General features: G+C 33.3%; 1 protein-coding gene across 2 annotated transcripts in view; it reads left to right on the forward strand.

Moving 5' to 3' along the window:
- Positions 1 to 15,893, forward strand: part of LOC149803247 (uncharacterized) — a 60,653-nt gene extending 44,760 nt beyond the window's left edge. For both annotated transcript variants that reach the window (XM_089952898.1, XM_089952899.1), the window contains exons 5-9: positions 4,746 to 4,781; positions 7,530 to 7,616; positions 9,020 to 9,152; positions 11,607 to 12,335; positions 15,593 to 15,893. In XM_089952898.1, the coding sequence (XP_089809024.1) occupies positions 4,746 to 4,781; positions 7,530 to 7,616; positions 9,020 to 9,152; positions 11,607 to 12,335; positions 15,593 to 15,762 (1,155 nt within the window). In that variant the 3' untranslated portion in view covers positions 15,763 to 15,893. The remainder of the gene's footprint in view (positions 1 to 4,745; positions 4,782 to 7,529; positions 7,617 to 9,019; positions 9,153 to 11,606; positions 12,336 to 15,592) is intronic.
- The last annotated feature ends 6,442 nt before the right edge of the window (positions 15,894 to 22,335 follow it).

The raw sequence follows: 22,335 nt of genomic DNA on the forward strand, positions 1-22,335 counted from the left end.
AATATTCGATGACAATTTTTTTAAATAGGTACTTCAATGCAAATAAAAGAAAGCACAATATAAATGTCCAGTTTAACTAATGCCACTTTTGCCTCAAGTTTTTGGCAATGGAGCAAGTATTAGCTGTTCAAGCCAAGGCTGCTGTTCACATGTTGGTTTACTGGACTTTTTAAAAAAAAAATTATTAGGGGTTAACCCAAGACATATTTTGTCATGGCAAAAGCAGCACAAAACGTGGTTACCATAACATGCACTTCTTATACTATGTAGGAAAAAAATTAACGAAATGGACAACTATACAGAATGAAATTTTTTCGCTGAAATATTTAAATATAAGGGAAATCTTTGTTCTTTAACATTGAAAAAATCTAATAAAAATTGACCATGTGTGTGAATGTAATTTTTGCATTATTTTTACATGAAACAGTTTCCAAGAAAGCAGATGGGATTCTTGAATGTGATACCACTTGTCATAGATTTATTCTAATTTGATACTATATGCTTAGTGGGCCAGTCTAAATTGAAAATAAATGGTACCAGATATCATTTAAAAAAACAAGCTGTAAAATGTGACTGTTGGATGTTGTATACTGAAAAATGTTAGAGGAGAGGGATTTTGTTAAACTTAAAAACATGTTGCACCAGACTGTCATAAGGGACGAACCATGGCAGGTCAAGGATACTACAAGAGTCATCATTTGTGGACTAAATGACTACTTGCAGAAATTACTGTTGACATGTAGACTAGTTAAATTGAGTGTTATGCATAAATAATTTATCAGTTTCTTTTGTCTATACTTTTGTATTAACTACTAATCCACATAGGATTTAGCTGATTTGTGACAAAAAATTTAACTGCAGATCCAGGTAAGTAGCAAAATAAATTTATGTTAAATAAATATGTATGTTTTTCATACAGCTTTCTGTAATTATGGCATGTAATATATAGATTGCTCCTTTTATGCTCAGATTAAGCTTTTTGCAACTTATATTAGTAATAAATTACGTTTATACCTCTTTTGGGGGTTGGCATGTGTGAACCTACAACAAATTGGTTCAGGATCACATTAAATACAATTTCCCTTTGATCGGGTACCCAGGTAACCAATCATTAGGATTCACTGTTACCCGTAGAAATTTCCCAAAATGTCTGAATCCCTAGTAGCAAACATGAAACTCATAAAAATTGCTCCCACCATCAGTGAATAGAGAGTTCTCAGTAAGTCCCTATTTAATCTTGATAAATCATTTTAGTAAAACATTAATTTCAGATATAGACCTGAATGGTATAGTAGTAATGTGCTGTCTTTGATCTTGGCAGTTCTAGGTTTAGTCCCAAGTTACAGTACATGCAAAGGTAAGAGGATGCCCGTCTGAGGTTGTTTGTTTCCTTTTGGGTCTGTGCCTCTGGGGGAATCTCCACTTGAATAACTGATCACAACATTTTGATCACAGTATGTATTTTATAAAGCAGACAACATTATTGCAGTTGGCATAAAATGGAAAAAAATGAAAAAATTTAGATTCGTGAAAGCAGGTAAGAAATGTAGAGAAAGGTAAACGTATACTGTTTCAAGTCTATGCTCTTAAAATAAGTAACAGAAAAGAGGAAAGACAACAAACTTTGTAAAATTTAACAAATATATTTATTTCCCTAGAATAGAAACTGAAATTGAGAAAAAACAACTTATGGTTGCGAATTGAATCCCAAAATAATAAAGAAATTATAGAAACAAGTCCTAGTAAAAAAATTCAGTAAAAGTCCAGAAAAAATCCCAAAACTGAAGTTGTTGACGTGTCTGTGATAGCTGTTGAAGTGTTGATGTGTCAATGGTCTTTTGTTGAATCACAGAAACACAATTCCAGGTTTGAATATAGTATAAATTCCAGTGAATGTCTCTATCCAAGATTTTTATCAGATCACTTTTTTATTTCCAGAGAGAATAATGAATTCAGTAATTTGAATAAAAGAAGATTTTAGCCCAAAACTCATGGTCACAAAATATAATACAGCTTAAAAGGGCTAGATGTCAAAGCACAAATGACTAAGTCCTCACAGTCACAAGATTATATAGTTCTCTACTTGATCTCAGGTCACAATTAGCATTTTCTGATGCATGAATTTGTGAGTACTGCATGTCAAATGATATACATTAAAAGTCTGTCATCAAATATCCATTATATGAACTTACATATAGGACAAAGGTGATTCTCATTTTCATGCACCCCTCACCAATTCATCAGCACTTAGTGGTAACCATTATCTTATTTTCCCTTGCTATCTTGACCATGACGATTTAAAGAACTACCAGCCAGTTTATAATCTCCCATTTATATAAAAAATCTTAGAAAAGGTTGTTCAATCCCAGCTTGTATCTCATCGGAATTCAGTCTTTTTAGCAATGTACAATCTGCATATTGCCTTTGCCACAGTACTGAAACTACTCTTCTAAAAGTAGTTAATGACATTCTCTCTGCTTTGGATAGCGGAAAGATTACAGTCCTCACCCTCCTTGATTTGTCTGCAACATTTGACACAATAGACCATGATATATTACTTCACCATCTCCAGCATGTATTTGGCATTCATGATACAGCCTTACTGTGGTTCAAGTCCTACTTGGTCAACAGGACACAAATTGTGTCTGCAAATGGAATAAACTCCAGCCCAGTTAATCTATGTTGTGGTGTTTCTTTTCTTGGACCTGTTCTCTTCATTCTATACACTCAGTCGCTCTCAAGTGTCATAGATCATCAGTGTCTCACCAATTCTATGCCAATGACACCCAGATATACAAATCTAGCCACCCAACTGAAGTTGATGCTACAATCCAAGGTGTAGAAAGGTGCATTTCTGATGTGAAATCATGGATGACATGTAACAAGCTGCAAATGAATGATGATACAACTGAGACCATTCTGATCACAACACAAAGACTTTTTCAGTCACATCCTTTATCTCAAACAATAAATATCAGTAACACCAACATTAAATTCACACTGTCAGTACGAAACCTAGTTGTCACTCTGGACAGTACTCTCATGTTGCACCAACATGTCATGAACATATGCAAGGCTGCATATCTTGAGCTGAGACGCATCAGCTCCATTCACAAATATCTTTCAGTTGATGCCACTAAAACACTTGTATGTTCATTAGTACTTTCAAGACTGGACTATTGTAACTCAGTTCTGTTTGGTTCATCTCAGTATCTGCTTCAAAAAGTTCAAAGCACAGCTGCTCTGGCTATCCATTCAAACCAGAATCAGATACAAAGTTTGTTCTCAGTGCTAGGTTTCACTGATGGACTCCAGTCCAACATACACATTGTTCATTGACTTGAGCATAGAGAAATTGTATTTGTATTTGTATTTGTATTCAAAAGTTTGAATATGTTATCCTACTGAAAACTGGATCCAACAAAATCGCAAACATGAGAGGGAAATAATCAACTGACTGCTTGAAGACATCTGCCATTCATGCACAACACAATGTTAGGTGCAAAATAATTATGATTGTATTATATCCAGGTTAACTATATGACAGTATCTTGCATAAAAAAATCATTATTTGAAAATACATTCACTGAGAGTGCATTTGGTTATGAAAAGTATTATGAATGAAAATTATTTCTGTGTATACTCTTTACTCACAGACATCAGTGCCTGTTTGTATCAATTATAACTACAGATGTCAAGCAAATAGAAGCCTAAGTGGAGAATAAACAAAACTGGCAGCAAGCGATAAACTCAGAAAATCATTTTCTGAACTTACTAACAGGATATCAGATACAAAGGTTATTTTATTATAAAGCAAGCCGACCCCAGAAGCCGACTTTGGATTCTTGTAAGTGTGCTGATTATATATATATACACACACACATATACATACAAAGTCAGATTATACAGGAAGCCAACTTTGATAACTTTTTACTGGTATTCATGGGAATTTTGAAAATAAACTAAAGTACACAGTATAGTGCTTTGTGCAGACATCACTGACCCAGCATCGCCCAGAAGAATTGGAGAAAATCATTAGATGAATTTGTGAAGGCCAGAAGAGGGGACAGTTTCACTGACAATATGATCATTTACATAAATGAAATTGCAGTGTACTTTGATCTCATTCCTGGATGGACTGTCAATAAAATGTGAGTTAAAATTGAGAATTAGCAAGACTGGTTCAGATTTTTTTTAAAATGACCTTGCAGTTTATGCTTCAGGAGATTTGTGGCCTCCAATGATAATTTGTTACAGCATGTATTTATGCGCTGAAAGGATGGATCTTACCTGTACAGGAGAAGGGATGGGTTCATGAGATGCTGCTGCAGTGGATTAAAGAGTTTTATACCAAATACAGTTTTATTTTTTAAAAATATGATTATGTTGGAGTGCATTTTCCGACATGTAATTTTTGAATGATTTAAAAGGTGACCCACAACTTACGACTCAGAAAAAAAGATGTGTCCCAAAACATACATTGCACAAAAATTGCTTACAAAATTAATTTCTGGTGTCCCAATATATATGGTAAATATGGTAATTTGTTTACTTTGAGTTTCTGCTGAACATTTTTGTGGTACATTTAGTTTACTGAAATATTTTAAACTGACCTCCAGTGTCCCCCCCCCCCACAACATGCACAAAATATTGTATGGGAGCATACTCGTTTAAACTAAAAATGTACATGGAAAACTTAATTTTGGTAATTCAATATGCTATTTACATTTGTATTTCTTTTTCAGAAATGCCCTGATATATGGAGATGTTATCATATGACAGTAAGTTAATTTATGATTGCATGGCCATAGGAAGGGTTTCTAAGAATGTATTTCCAAGCAGACATAAGCCTTTTAGGGAATAGGAAGTTCATGAGATACTCCTGCTGTATTGCAGTAGTCACTATTTTTAAGCAGCATTGGGTCAGGATCTATTCTAGAACAGAAATTTAGGGGATGTTATTTCCCCCATCCATGTGAGGGAAAAAAAATGGGAATTTATAAATATGGGAAATATGGTTTTAATTATCGAAGCATACAAAAATGTCTTGCAAATATCATGCACAGTTTTACAACATTCAGCTGATAATTTAATGCAGTGCATGAAAAATTACAGTGAAATCTTGTTGAATAACTTTGTATGTCACAATGACTTATGACTTATTTATTCCAAGATGCACCCATGCTAGAACTCAGATTAGAATCCCGACAAAATTTTTAAGAAGCCAAGAGTAAACATTTATTTTCTAGCTCACAGAGTCTCAGCTTTTCATTTTTTATGGAACATTGTGTATCCACAATTAACAAATTGAGTAAATTCTTCATTTGGAGTAATACAGTGAAATCATTATGGCAGCATATTCTTGTCCTCATATTTTGTTTTATAAAAGACAGTGCAGTAACATTTGACCCTTTCCAGTATTTATGCACAGTGTTGTTTATAAACATAAATTCAAATAAGTTACATGACATTATGTGTGAATAACACACATTTTTTGTACCATGAGGGTCCAGTATATTTTAATACTCTGTCAGCAACTCTCAGCAGGGTATGCAGTGTGTTTGTCAAGAGTATGAAATGCCATGTGGCCAAAGAAGCACAAAGAAATAATAATATTAGGAAAAAATGATGCCCTAGATCACTGAAAATTGAAAATTATGAAAAGATTGAACGAGAAAATGACATGTCAGATGGTCATTATGATTGTCTTTCATTGAAATTGCTGTCATGGTTACAGGTAAAATTTGAAAGCACAGTGTATGTCAAGATTATTGCCAGAGTATTGTGGCACATCAGTCTTGGATACCTGAAAATAAGGATGTAGATTCGGTTTTGGAGTCACTTATGTCTCATTCATTTCAAATACAAAATAAAATGTTACTATTCAGAGTGGATAAAAGTACTGTTTACATAAAGGTAATTATTCATTGATACATTGTATCAAGGGTCAGTTTGACTTTCTCTCTCAGTAGCAACTAGTGATAACTCTTAAGTCCACTCGCCTAGTTTTTTAAATCATTTATTTAAGTCATTGGACGTATTTGGATTTTCTTATTTTAATTTGGTGACATATCTTCTATAGATGAGAACTAGATCTTTTGTATTTTAAAGAGCAATACCAAACCTCATCATTCTCAGACAGTCATTTCTCTGGTATTGGTGTCAGGTAGTAATGACTGCTTTGATGTCACTATTGCCATCTGGTTGGCATCAGACTTATGACACATTTAGTGTTTGATGATTCAGTTGCCATTTTTGTTTAGCAATAGCCAGAATTGAATATTCATCAAATAAGGGCACATGTTTACCCAATAAGGAAGCAGTGAATATCTGTACTTAACCATGGCCAATACCGCTGGATATATCAACAACAGTAAACTAATGGGATTGTTATAAAGTATATAATAAAACAATATGTTGAACTTTTCAAAAGCCCAGAATTGTGTAGCATGTTTTATTTACATTAAAATATATAGCTTTTGTAGGGATTCAGATCTCAAATTTAGAGCAGATGTATGTTCAATTTAATAAGGTGCATGCGGTCATCCTTATTTTGTCTGCCTCACTGGTACTCACTACATAATCCAAAGTAATTATATCAGCATCATGCTTTCCTATCTAGATGATGAGGTATACTGTATGAAAATGAGCATATTTCATCACTAGATAATAAGGCATGGCTTCATGTGCAAGATGGGAATATTTCTAATGTGTCAGGATGGTTAACATAAAGCCAATACCAAATGCATTAACATAAAGCCAATACCAAATGCATTTGCATTTCTGTATACAACATTTACAACACAGTAGCCTACATTTATTTTATGATAGGCCATGAAAGACAGGATTTTGTAAGAGAAATAACCTCGCCATTTCACTGGAGTTAAATACAATGAATATTTTTTCCACTGCCTGTCAGTATAAATGTACATTGATAACATTAATGATAAAGAAATTTGAAACTTTTGGATGATGCGCACCTGGTCTGGTAGTAAATATTAATGCTTCACATATGGACATTCCCAGATTAAAACCAACAATGGACACACAAAAAATTCCATCATTTTTTTATGTGCTGTTTTACCTTGAACTGGAAAGGAGAATATGTTTCTAATTATATTTTCTGTAAGAATTTACACAACACAGCAGAACATAAACAACAAACCACTGACATTATTGAGCAGGATAGTGTAAGAAATCTGCTGTAACTTCAGTCTGTTGTATGTATTACTAGCCAGTGTGTTTGAGCATTAAACAAAAGAAAATTTGCTTTGCTTCACTTCTTGTGAATACTGGATATATTTCCACTTGTGGATGAAAAATTTGAGTATTTTCACCTACTGTATGAAATATATCCATTATTATGGAAGTAAGCAAATATCCTGTCTATAATGAGTATGTATTCCCAATGGTCTGCACCAAGACAGTTCTTTTTTAATGTTGATTTCAATGCATAAATATTGCTTATTTAATCAAATTATGTAATAAAATGTGCATTACTATAGTATTTATTATTTATATCTGTTTAGACTATTCCTGGGAAAATGGTAAAGAGAAAGACAATGAACAAGAAAAAATTCTGTTACAACTGTGGTGAAGCTGGACACTTTGGTTTTGTAAGTACAGTATATACAAATTCAGTGCTATCAGACTAAAGGGGAAGATTTGGACTTCATACAAGTCATTACATATTTGAAATGCCATATATATATATATATATATATATATATATATATATATATATATATATATATATATATATATATATATATATATATGATTTTAAATAGTTTTTATTTCAGAAGAATTTAACAAATGGAATAAATTTATATCTGGTTAAGACCTTGCAAGCTGAAGTTAAAATTATTCATCAAGTTTGAAAACATTTAAAAGTTCATTTGAAATGAGCAGAAATTAAAGTCTTATTATTTCATGATGGCTTCACTGTTTTGACTTGATGCTGTAGTTACTGTATCATTAAGGGTTCCTTCTTTATCATGCATAGCAAATTTTTTATTCGGTCTTTAAATTCATGGTTTGGGACAACAATGAAATCCATGAAAATTGGTCCCTAGGGTGCTTAGATCCGTTTCATTTATAGAGATAACACAGTTGTTTGATAACTCAGCATCCTTCCTTAATCTGGCAATAAAATATTAGCTTTTTATGTATGTTTATTTTATCCCCTTCAAAAAAGAATTATGCTATAGTTTATATTGTTTCAAGAAAAATGTAACTATATGGTAGAGAGAAATGAGAAAAAGCATGAAGTTAATATATACTAGTATTACTGAAAATGAAAGAAAGAATAATATATGATAAAGCAAGGGGCAGTTGGTCTCGTGTTTGGCAACCATGCTGAAGGTCCAAATAGATCTGTAAACTGAATTTTCTATTCTAAAACAACTAACATTTTGTGATTTCAAGTTTGTATACTTTTTTGATTCTCATAAACATTGATATATACAGGGTGAAGTGGTCTTGTTTATAGAAAATAATAAAATCATGGAGTTTATCATCTTTTAACCACTTCAAAGCCATCCACAGCCACACCTGTATATTAGTTACTTAATTTGAAATAGATGATACACCATGCTTAGTAGATGTTAAAGGGGATTTGGCCTCACCTTGCATCACTTATTACTAAGTCACAGAGCAGCAGCATTTTTACTAGACCCCAGATATAATTTGTTTCTGTATTGGAATTTGTTGGGATGAGAAATCAATATGGGGTGTATTGTGCATCTGTCCATTCAGTATATATATGTATGGATGCATGCATGTATAAAACTAAATGAAAATGGTGAAAGAATGAAAACTGGTAGCAGGCTTATGGGTTTAGATAATAAAGGGATGGCTTGGCCCATTCAGTTTAATTTAGTAATGATTTGTTTAGCATGTAGCTTTAGTGTTAGGGAAAATGATTACTATTTACCAAAAACATTAAAACAATGTGTATACATGTATTTACCTTTAAATGTATCTGAAAATCTAAAACACCATTTTTCATTTTATTTAGGAATGTGAGGAAAAGAGGATGGATAACTACTCAAACCCTACATACCCATTCATTGCCCAGTATAAATTACTCCACACAGGAACGAAGGAAAAATGCATTGAGACCCAAAAACATAATGAACATAAGCATTTTTGTAAGTACTTAGTTATTTCTTGAGAACATCATTTCATGTCCTGTTTGCACTGTGAAAATTTAGGAAGAATATTTGTGGCTGCAGTCTTGGTTAATACTAATGGATCTTTTATTTAGCCTTGTTTATCTCTGCCTTTTTGTTGTAATGCAGTCTCACATATAGGTAAATATACATGCCTATCGGTTGTTTGATTAATCGATTAAAATTTATTTGGAGATGACCAACCTCATTTATTGGATTGTCACTTTCCAAGTTAAAATTATTATCCTAAATTTAATTTAGAATTGGTCTTGATATGGAATGGACTGCTTACCTGACTGGTTGTTTTAGTACAAATAGAAATTCTTCACCCAAACGAAATTGAGTTTTGGCATCTACCGTTTGATTCCCCTGTCTGATACCAAACTGTAGAAGCAGATTTTGATGACATTTTGTTCTTTTTTATGTGGAAATGCTCTTTTGTAGTGATGGTGACATTTTGGGCCTCTAGATTTGGTTCTGCCTGTCTGTCTATCCATCTGTCCATACCTTTCTCCATCTGTCTCAAAAAGCTTGATACTCCTGATTGCACAGAACCCTAATTCATGTCAACAAATGAAATTTGGTAGGCATATTTGTGTGGATATGTAGATTTGTTTTGCCACTAGGCAATTTTTTCAGTTTTTTTAAACATTTTTGTAATAGTTCAATTGAATCTAGTTGGCACACTTCTATATACAGGGCTCAAGTTACAATACATACTTGCTTATAAGTCAAGTCCAACTACAAACTGCAGAGACCCATATCTGCAGGTGCATAATGCACAGACAGATTTGGGACTATGCGGTTTGTTCAGTTTAATCAGTAGAACAGAACAATATTGACCCTGATCTCCTAGCTTACAGATCAGGGTCTATGTTATTTGCAGTTGGACTTAATTTATAAGCCAATATTTTGATTTAATTTTTTCACATTTCACAAACTAATGATTCTATCATAAGCACTTTACAAATCACTATCAGAGGCACTTAATTAGTTTATTTGTGAATCATTTATCTATGCAAATAAAGCCACATTATTTGTGTTAACTGCTGAGACAGGTTCTTAAAAGCTAGTCACATGGCATCAGATAGGGATCTCTAGCACTGAGGCATAGGGAGAACATGCAGAATATGCTTCCTTCATTGCTCCATGTCAGTTGAGAAAAGAGCGACTCTGTTTTTGGCCCAGCAGTAAAGCAGGGCAAAGCCGGGCACTTCCTCTGCTTTGATGGATAAAGTAATTTTCCATTTCTTTTATTCCGCTGCCCACATTACTGATTAGTCTAACATCAGGGTTTCTGGCAGAAAAATTACAAATACTCACACACATTTAGATCAATACCATGAAAAGGTTACAGTTTCATGGAGGGGAAAAAAGTTAAACCTTGTGACTGGAATTCAGATTTTTTAAAACTTGTTTATGCATAACAATACAAATTAAAATCAACACATTTTATGATCATTGGACATGAAACAAATTTTTACATTTGAATAGCGTGGTCAGGGTGGGTGTTGGGAGAATCATCTATTATTCTGATATAAATTTTTAAATTTTGGGACTACTTTTCAAAGCAATTTTTTGAAAAATAGGAAAAAAAACCACTTGATATTGATACATTTGTTGAATGTGTTTCTGTTCTTTTCATGTCACAAAATAATTTTTCATTTGCAAAGTTCATTTTTGAATTCTTTAGGCCATGACTTTTGAGGCTGCAGTGGGGACATGCATACAAGCAAATCTGTGTGTGTGTGTGTCTGTGATTGATTTGGATTTTTAACATAGCTTTAACAATTTTTTAGTTTTATCTCTATGATGTCTGCAGCGTGGCAGTTTATAATGATGTCTAGCACTGAGGCATCATGCCACAGGCATGTAGCATGTCCGACCCAGTGACATTATCCTGACACCAAGCTGACAAATCCTAACACTAACATCTTAATGCTGAGCACCCCAGTGAGGTAGCTGTTAGTATCATTTGTATAAGTTTTTGGTATGACTCAGCCAGGGTTGAACACATGGTCTCCTGCATCTGATGCAGACTCACTAACCACTTAGGCCACCGGAGTGGTCACAAGCAAATATAGTTCCAAATTTTTCTTTCTTGTGGTCCATTGTGAAAAGTGAATGCCTAAAAGCATACCTGGTTCCTTAAGAATTTTTCTTTTGAGATGCATATAATGAAATGTACAAATTGGCATCCACTATTTTTGTGACTTGATTTTTACTCTTTTCTAAATGCATTTGGTCTAGTTGTGTAAAATGAACTTTTACAAACTTACTAGCACCTATGCTTATAAATAAAATTTTCTTCATTGAATAAGAAATGTAGAAATTTATGTAACAACTTTAATTAATAAATTTCTTTTCAGAAGATTACCTTATACAGTGCATAATCATTTATCTAATGGTTATCTTTTTTTTATTCTGTCATAGATTCAGATGTTAAAGAACCACCTCATAAGAAAATAAAAACAAAATCTTATGAAAAGAAAAAAGAAATCCCTACTGTTTTAAAACAGAAGGACTTGACCTTGAAAAAAGACGTCCCAACTTTTGTTGCATATTCCAAGGGTTTGGAATCTGGGAATGACAGTTCAAAGAGAGAGTTACCGTGGAAAGATAATAACATTGCCAAAGCTGACAAACAGACAGGTGACCATAGAAATAACAATGCCAAACTTGACAGACAGTCAGGTGACCAGAGGAATAACAATGCAAAATTTGATAGACAGGCAGATGATCATAGGAAATATAGTGAAGATGAGGATTTTAATCATCAAATTTTTGACAATATATTTTGGCATAAAATCAGTAATTATTCTAATACCCTCAATGTTACTGGAGCCCATAAATCTATAAAGATGTCAAAAAAGGGAAAGAAGAAAAAGTCTGAACATTCCATGGATAAGATTGTAGTGAAAGAAACAACGCAAAAATGTAGTAAAAGGAGGAAGGATCCAAAAACTGAAAAGGGTAGGACAAAGTTTGAAGGATCAGACGAACATTTAAGTGGATATTACCAATTTAATAAAGGACAGAAGAAAAAAAGGAAGAAAAACAAGAAAGAAAGGATGAATGATTTTGATAAAGGACATAAAAGTAGATTTGTTAACAGTGCTAGGATTGGAAATGGAAATTGGCAATCATCAAATACAGTGACAGGTAGTAGTAGAATTTTTTTAAAGCTTTTTATTGTCATTGCTAATTTTTGGATTTCCTTGATTTACACATGCTATTTCACACCAATATCTTCATGTTGTGCAGATGGTCTATATGTCTACACTTCTATCTACATATTGTACAGAATGTCTACACTATTATCTACACATTGTTCAGAATGTATAAACTATTTACACATTGTACAGAATGTCTACTTATCTACACATTGTACAGAATGTCTACACTATTATCTACATTGTACAGAATGTCTACACTGCTATCTACATACTGTACAGAATGTCTATACTGTTATGTACATTGGGTTCGAGTCTAGGATTTGGCCAATGTGGGTATGTGAGAAAGCTTGCCAGTAGCTTCTCATGGGTCCGTGGTTCTTCCCAGTTTTTTCTCGGGTTCTTCCTCTGCCATTTATACTGGTCACCATGCATAGCCTATCGTGTGCTGAAAAATGGCATTAAACCCAACAACAACAACAACTGTTATCTATATATTGTAACAAAAGTCTAGACCACCATCTACATTGTACAGAATGTATGCACTACTATTTACACATTGTGCAAATAGTCTACACCAATATATACACATTGTACAGAATGTCTACACTATTATCTGCACATTGTACAGAAAATCTACACCACTATCTACCCTTTGTGCAGAAAGTCTACACCACTATGTACACATTGTACAGATAATTTTAACCTGAAGATTGTGCTTTTGAAATTTATTTCAAGACAAACCTCAGTTCTAAAGTGTTTAGTTAGGTTTCAGTTAAATTTGTGTCAGTGTTCCCTTTAAAATTAGACTTGTATGGTTTATATGCTGCTTAAATCACTGGCAACTTTATCTTGTTCTTAGGGCATAACAGAATGTGGTTTCTTCTTAAAATACATTATCCAGTCATTATACATTTTTGGAGATTATCCACTACTACACAACTCCAGCCCTGCCATGTAATATCAACATTTATCTTTTGGCTTATTTTATCTTATGCATTTTACATGCTAGGATTAGCATGTATCAATGATGGTATGTGGGAAACAATTTTCACTCCAGCAGATCTAGTGGCAGTAGACTGACTTACATTGCTATAAAGCTGCTGAGTCAGGGTTTGCACAATCTTGAAAAGTATTTGAAATTTTGCTGGTTTGCTTGAAAAATGCTAGCATTTGTGGTCGGCTCCAACAAGTAATAGAAATGTGCTTGCAAGAACTTAGTAGTCATTGAAACATGCTTTAATTTTTAAACAAATGCATTTAATTGGTAAACATTTACTGATGTAAATATTAAGAAAACAAATAAAAATCCACTGAAACAGCCAGAAACTGAATCTTTCTGGAGTTGTACTTCAGTGTTATGTCACTTATCTATTCAGCAATTCATAACAAGCATTTCACTTTGAATAAAGGAGAAGCCCAATATGAAATTAGTGCTGCCCTGGGCATTGGGATAAAGGATTTTTAAGCACTGTTCTGCATAGGTTTTTGTATTTACTCATTACTCATTTGTAGTCAGTTCATGATATTCATATGAATGGATGCTGTTGTCTGGGATGTGAAGTCTGATTTTTGTTTAAAAAAACATTATCTGTTCCTGGACCAGAGTGACAATGTGTATTGTAATTGTAAAGTGGCATGAAAATTTCTGTTCAGTCTCCAAGTCAGGAAAAATAACATTCTTACTGGTTTAGTAAAATGGTGTGTGACACGGAATGGTAAATTGTGCTCTGCCACAAAATTGGCAAATAAAGTTGTAGCAAGTGCCACTTTATCCATTTTTGATCCAGTTTAAAATATGGCTTTCGATGTGAATGTGTTTGTAAAAGCAGTCATGTTACCGGTTTCTGTAATATAAACAAAAATTTGATACTTTTTCAAGACTTTTTAGTCATTGTTTTAATATTTCAAGACATTTTCAAGATTTGAAAAAGCAATTTTCAAATTGTAGACCTTTTCCAAATTTCCATACACCCCTGCAGGAACCTTATTTATAATGCCTACATAAATATCCAACTTTTGGCCTTAAATTCTACAAATTAAAACAATAAGGCAATCAGTTTGCAGCTTGTTGTGTAAAATGTCAATCTTTGTGTAACAGTTCTTAATCATATTACTCAGCATGCATCATTGCACCAGTTATTGCACTGCTGGAACAGTTCTAGTTCCCAGTAGACTGGTTCTGATTGGTTGGTTTTGTTATATATGGATAAAACATGTAAAAATTATGGGTTTTTTTTTAAATAAAAAAAACCCATTAAATCTTAGTTTTCAAAAGTGTTAGTTTTCAACTATACAATGGTATGTGCAGTAGACAGCCTTTAAAATTACACTTTTGTCCTGCAGCTATTAAAATCACATTAATATGCCTTCAGGTCAGTGATACACTTTGTGGCAAAGAAAAATTGTCTAAATGTACATCCTTATCTCACTGATGTTTTTAATGGTTGTCTTACATTTAATTTATCTCATGACATTATGGGAGCCATTAATAGAAGGGCATTGACCGTCTTGTGTTTTTTTTCTGGCAAAGGGCAGGATCTATTCTAGGTCTTATGATATAGTGGGCAAATTCTTCCCACTGACAGATGGGAAGGAAGATTTAAGGAAGTTAAGAAAATCCTGCTTGTAAACATATGATGCATGATTTGGGCATATTTGTTTGACATTTTTGCACAGTGATTCTTGCAACCATGTGTGCTATAATAGGTTGATATTACTATTTTGTTGGGAATCATTTGTGCTGAATTACAATATTTCTCCTTTTTTTAGCCCAGAGGCCTGGCATATATTTCTTGAAAAGTAGTGGGTACTATAAATACTCGCTTATAAGATGAGTCAAACTGCGAACTGCACAGACCCAGATCTGCCATCACATAATGTGCTGGCAGGTCTGGATCCGTTCAGTTTGTTAAGAGTAATCAGTAGAACAGACAACATGGACTCTGATTTATGAGTCAGGCCAGGTATCCACAGTGCAACAGCAGACCAGGATCTATGTTGTTTGCAGTTTGACTCGACTTATAAGTGAGTATATATGGTAAGCTTTTAGTATTGGAAAAAATATTTCTTAAATAAAAATTAGTAAAAAGCTTCAAGCTGGGGGATGGGATTATCATTGGATAAATAAACCAACGAAACTGTATTTATAGACCCTGATAAAAGAGGGAGAAAAAACAAATATTCCTTTTCAGTATGCATCTTATCCAGTCATGTCATGGTAGTAGTACAACTTTATTTTTTCAGCTTCAGATTTACGAATCCAGGTGATGAATCCTACCTGTACCATTGAACGGCATCACCAACACAGTAATGGAAATGGAAAAAAGACCGGCAGTAGTTGCAGACCAAATCAGGACCAACAAGTCATAAAGAAAAACAGAGGGTTCCGGATACGAGTTAATGTGACAAAATAGCAGATGAAATTTTGTTTTTATGTTAGAGGATTATAAATAATGTTGTTTGAAGATATTTGTATTTAAGTGAATTGGATCAAACTTGCCATGTAAAACAGCAGAGATTAAAGAAAATAAAAAAAAGAATGTTATGCTTTGTATTAATTTACTATATATATATATATAATATATATATATATATATATATATATATATATATATATATATATATATATATATATATATATATATAGGCAGAGAAGTTGAACATGCCACTGGAAAAGATGTTTCCCTAGGTTTTAACCTAAAGTAAGGTGTTCTGCAGGGGCAAATGTTGAAAGGCCTTTATGCCTGGTATCCATATCTGATTGCCTGTAAGGATCATTTGTCAAATGTTGAAAGGCTTTTAGCCCTGGTATCCATATCTGATGACATGTAAAGATCATTTGTCAAATGTTGAAAGGCCTTTATGCCAGGTATCCATATCTGATTGGCTGTAAGGATCATTTGTCAAATGTTGAAAGGCCTTTATGCCAGGTATCCATATCTGATGACATGTAAAGATCGTTTGTCAAATGTTGAAAGGCCTTTAGGCCTGGTATCCATATCTGATGACATGTAAAGATCATTTATCAAATGTTGAAAGGCCTTTATGCCAGGTATCCATATCTGATCGTATGTAAGGATCATTTGTCAAATGTTGAAAGGCTTTATGCCAGGTATCCATATCTGATGACATGTAAAGATCGTTTGTCAAATGTTGAAAGGCCTTTAGATCTGGTATCCATATCTGATATGTAAAGATCATTTGTCAAATGTTGAAAAGCCTTTATGCCAGGTATCCATATCTGATCGCATGTAAGGATCATTTGTCAAATGTTGAAAGGCCTTTAGGCCTGGTATCCATATCTGATGAGATGAAAAGATCATTTGTCAAATGTTGAAAGGCCTTTATGCCAGGTATCCATATCTGATCACATGTAAGGATCATTTGTCAAATGTTGAAAGGCCTTTATGCCAGGTATCCATATCTGATCACATGTAAGGATCATTTGTCAAATGTTGAAAGGCCTTTATGCCAGGTATCCATATCTGATGACCTGTAAGTAGTCTCAGGCCATGTTGGACCTCTTCCTATTGTTACATCTCCTATCCCCATCTCTTGAACATTTATTCATCCTTTGTTTCTCTTAATGAAAATTATATCGGGGATGCCAAGTAAAAAGCAAAAGATAATGTACACAACTGGTAACACCATATGAAACATAATATGCTGGCAATTGTGTAAATAACTAAGCCACATCTATTCTTATTCACAGATAATTGCTTCCCTCTAGTCATGTTGTTATTTCTTTTGTTATTTTGTTGTTTTTCTTCAATTTAGTCTCTTAGTTTGGTCTTTATAGTATTCTTATTTTTACCAAAATAATTTTTTTTATCGTTCTACAGATGTTACTCTCTGTGACTGTGTTATTTAATTTAGAGATGAAAACCTTGCTTTAAATTAAAACATTTATTTTACCCATGCTGTTTCCCAGCTTTTGTGTCATCATATATTTGTAATGTTGGTTTGCATTATTTTGTTTCCAACATATTGGGCCTCTGGCACCTATCGAAGCCTAATCGTAAGCCTTGTTTCTTTTTAATGCATACCTATCCTTACAACTTGTGTAAGGGACACTCACGGGACAAGACAGTTCTTTAAAGACAATTGTCTTTCATATTAAGAGCAGTACTTTTATGTGGCATTTTATTCTTTGTACACTGATATGTTTACATATATGTTTGTCACTACTTTAGAATGGATAGGGAGAATTTTTTGTCATATCATGATTACAACCATTTTAATCTATAACCACCCTGTGTAACTGCATATTAGTCAATTTTATCAACTTCATTATTTACAAAATGCTGTATATTTTAACGTGTGAAATAATGTTTTTTAAAGGAACAATATATATATATATATATATATATATATATATATATATATATATATATATATATATATATATATATATATATATATATAAGAACGCTGTATCAGTAATATACAAGGTGTATAATGTTTTTATTAAAAGGAAACAAAGTTTGCCTTTTAATGAAAAATGTATTCAAGAGGTCATATATCTTTGATACAGCATGCATACTATACATATATTTTATTTATATCACAAACAAATACACATATTTGCCCTTTGAATGGACTTGCGATTTACTTCAGGCAACTGTGTATTGACCATGTGAATGAACTCCTCACATTCTTGCCGAGTGTGTCTGCTACAAAAATGTAGTTATGTGCCTTTTGTGGTTATTCACAGTCACCTTTGCATATTGATAAGTTGATTGTGTTCTTTTTTGAGTTTCTATTTTTCTTCAGTGATTAAATCAAACAAAAACAAACTTAACGATTTAAACATGAAAAATGGTTTTAATGAAGAAAGTAGAGCACTGCAAACACTTAACTCCCCAGTGCTAGACATTACTATAAACTGTCACACTGCAAACATCATAGCAGTATCACTTAAGTTTTTTAAAAACTATGTTAAAAATCCAAATCTCACACACACACGCTCACTGTCTCTCTCTCTCTCTCTTTTTCTTTGATCAATTTGACTTTACCTTCATCATACATCCAGAGACATCATCATATCATGGATTTTCGCTCAAGAAAAAGAGAGACACGGCCTTTGGTCATTTTCATATTTAATTAATAATAATCATTTTTTATAGGTTTAAGATACAACAACTACAAACAGCAACAGCAATAAAGCATTAAATATGTTACAATATGTGTGCCTTGTAACCAAAACATTTGCTGTATATTGCTTACAGGGTATTGCAACTTTGTATCATTGATTATATAAACACTAGATAAATCCCAAGGAAAGTGTACACATACTGTTCGATGAACCATATTCTTGTAGTATAGGTTACTTGGTCTAAATTCATTTTCAAGGTTTTCATCCAGCACAAATTATTTTTCGCTTTCACGACAGATTTATGTGTAGTTTGTCTGCTATATATGAGAGGGGAGGTGGGAGCAGAAAGCAGAAAGGATTTTGATGAAATTGTTTACCATATTAAATTAATTTAGAAAATGGGGATTTTTAATAGTTTTTATCATTACTTTCATACATCACTAATGATTAATGTGTGGAAATTCATCATTGATCTAGAATCAACATTACACAGTTGCAAGAATGTTTATACATGCGTATTATTGAGCCATGGGTAGATCACAATTTGATATATCAATTTGGTATATCAAATTGCTTTATACCAACACTTTAATACTTATATTTAATGCATGTGGTGTGTGTGTGTATATATATATTGTTACGTATTTAGGCTTGAATAAACAGTAACACAGAAGGAGTGAAAACAACAAGCTTTTTAAAATTTAACAAATAATTTATTTTCCTGGAAAATTCTGTAAAAATAAAAAAATAGAACTTATGGTTTCAAGAATCCAGTCCAAAAATAATCTAAGAATAATCCATGAATTACTTTGCCAAAGTCCTAGTAACAAATGTTCTAATAATTGCAAGTTCGAATTCTGATGGAAAATCCAAGATGGATGATGATGACATATGCTGTGGTCAGTACTGTGCTTATCTACAGTTCCTTGTAGAAATACAGATAATGGCACTCTGGTGTTGGAAATCCAAATTAAATTTGTAAGCAATGTCTTTCCAAAATTTCTGTGTGAGCACTCCTCAAAATATTTCCAGAGAAAGAAGAATTAATTCTTTTGAAATCCAACTGATCTGAAGAAAATTGTAGCTCAAAATCTGGCTACAACAAACTAACTTGACATCTCTAAAAAGCCCCAAACTGAGATCTCTCTCTCTAAAACAAAGGTTATTTTGTATTATAAGACTCAGTTTCGAAATTCCCCCAAGTTGCAAAATCAGAGGGGGGTCACATGATCATGTTTATGTCACGTACACAGAATATAGCCTTGATTAGACTAATAATTTTCTTTTAGAAATATAAAAATAAAAAAGTTGTTTACATCTTAAACTCAAAGCCCCATTTTGACCTTGACAACAACCATTCATTTTAAAATAAAAATAGAACACTATTTACTAATTTGAATCAAGGTCAGCATCCAGGCCAACACCTGGTGTATATGAAAAGAATGATTCAGGTCAACCAATTTTCTGGAAAAATATCATCTCCAGTGAATAAATTTACATTATAATAGCATATAATAGAATAAAAAATTTAAAACTGACAAACAATTAAATTAAAATAAATATGAAATCAGATATACATAACAATCTCTCTCTCTCTCTCTCTCTCTCTCTCTCTCTCTCTCTCTATATATATATATATATATATATATATATATATATATATATATATATATATATATATAAATAATACACACACACTATAGTAAATGGTAAAGTTTGTATTTAGTCTTGTCTGATGGTAAGGTAAGGTTGATAAGAAGGGTCTCCTGCATTATTTTGCTGTGTTGGTCATCGACCAGAAGAGTGCACTCTTGGAGGATTGCCATGAAACATCACACACATTCATCCAAGGTCTAGCTGGTCCAAAAATTTTAATGGTGCCACAGTGACCATCTTGAAAATCATTACTCATCCTGAATTGATCATTGTCAACATGGAGTTTTCTTGAAAGATTTCTTATGATGTCTAGATGATCCTAAAGGAAAATGGCGCTGATCTGACCTCCACTATGGCCACCATGTCGCTATCTAAAAAAATTCTGCTTATTGCTCCAACTGAATGGATGTTTGATATGACCATCATGAAAATACTATTGTTACTCCTCCAAATAGAACATCATTTTGACATGGGATTTTGACCAGAATACTTCTGACCTCTAAATGGTGATCTGACCTCTGATGTGGCCACCATTGTGACAATCATGTTATTGCTACTCCAGAATGGATGTTCTTATCAACATGGGGTTGTCACTAAAAGAAGACTTGTGATGTCTAGTTGGTCCTAAGGAACAATGTGCCAATCTGACACCAAGGCAGCCATCTTGAAAATCTTGTTACTACAGTATTCATCCTCAACTGAACATCATAATGACTACTTTTGACTTGAATATTTATCTCTACTTGTTCTTAAATGAAAATGGTGTCAATCCTACATCAGATATAGACGCCATGTCATCCATTTTGGAAGTCTTGTTATCACTACTGAATGGAGGGCAATATCTATATGGGGTTTTCATGAGAAGACTTGGGTGATCTAGCAGCAGAGTGGGCGGACAACCTCTAATTGGTTCAGTCTCCATTTCGCAAAGTAAGCCTTCCTCGAAAATTGCAAAAATATTGCAATTTTTCTCAATATCCGGCGTGAGACAACCCTGTTCACCAAACTTAATAGACTCAAATTTGACTTACTATCGCCAATCGCGAAAAAATCTCAGGAAATGCGCGATCATGTCGGTGTCAAGTTGGAGGCAGCACCCTCTCTGCTGCTATTATCCAAAACTTGTATCAAGACCGACTTGGTATCATGCTCAAGGATCATGTAAGTTTATTGTTATAAATCCATGCAGGGATAACTGAGCCTCACTAAATAAATTTTTAAACTTATGTCCATATCACTGCTACACTAGGTCTGATGAATATTTCGTAACGTGTGAGTATCAACTCCGTTAAACACAGCAAGAATATTACAGTTATCCCTGATCACTTTAGGAATTTGTGTATATCGCTGGGTTACATAAATCACATCAGTGTTTTTGTGTCTACCTCAAGAAAATATCCTAGCTGGATTTGATTGTTTATCAAGCATTACATCATCGTACACAACTAAATTGTTAATAAACCCATCAATATCATCAATACTTGGCGCTTCATCGATATCAGTGATAAATTCAACATCATCATCTCCGTTTTCATTTAACGATTTTGCATTTTCATTAAAATCCTTTAGTACATCATAGCACTGCTGGTCATCTACAGACGGAGCTACCAAATACAACTTATCCCACCTAAGCAAATTAAGTAGCAGTTGTATTTTACCACTCCCAGATGGTCCTATAATAATCATACGAACAGAATTTGGTAGTGCAGCATGATGCTTGACTGGTTCTTGTTTTCCTGTTGCAGAAAAATCAATTACATTCATGGTATATAAAAAGAATATGGATTTATATTGTGTGAAATGCAGGGCGCGTAACCCAACAGGTGATCTAACAACTATTACAACAAAAAATAACAGATCAGCAGTTACGGGTAAATGTGAACGATGTGGTACAAAAAAATTTAAAATTTTTCCGTCACAGTCAAAGCCAAATAATATTATTTAAAAAAATGAGGTGATATTGCAGCAAAATTAACAAAGTTACCAGGGACTCCGTTGATAAAACAACATAACATCACCATCAGACGAGGACATACTGCAATTCACTGCGATCAGGCAAATGTTGAACGATTTAATCGAACACTTGCTGAGCGGTTATTTGGATATCAATATGCGAAGGAATTCGTTCAAGACGAGATCTTGCGAATGGGTTGCAAGATTACCAAATGTGATAACCGTGCTAAATAATGAGATTACTCGAACAACCAACATAAAACCCATTAGCGCGGTCACAAAA

The sequence above is a fragment of the Sinohyriopsis cumingii genome, chromosome 3 (assembly GCF_028554795.1).
Source record: "Sinohyriopsis cumingii isolate HCF-2022 chromosome 3, ASM2855479v2, whole genome shotgun sequence".
Taxonomy (NCBI): Eukaryota; Metazoa; Mollusca; class Bivalvia; order Unionida; family Unionidae; genus Sinohyriopsis; species Sinohyriopsis cumingii.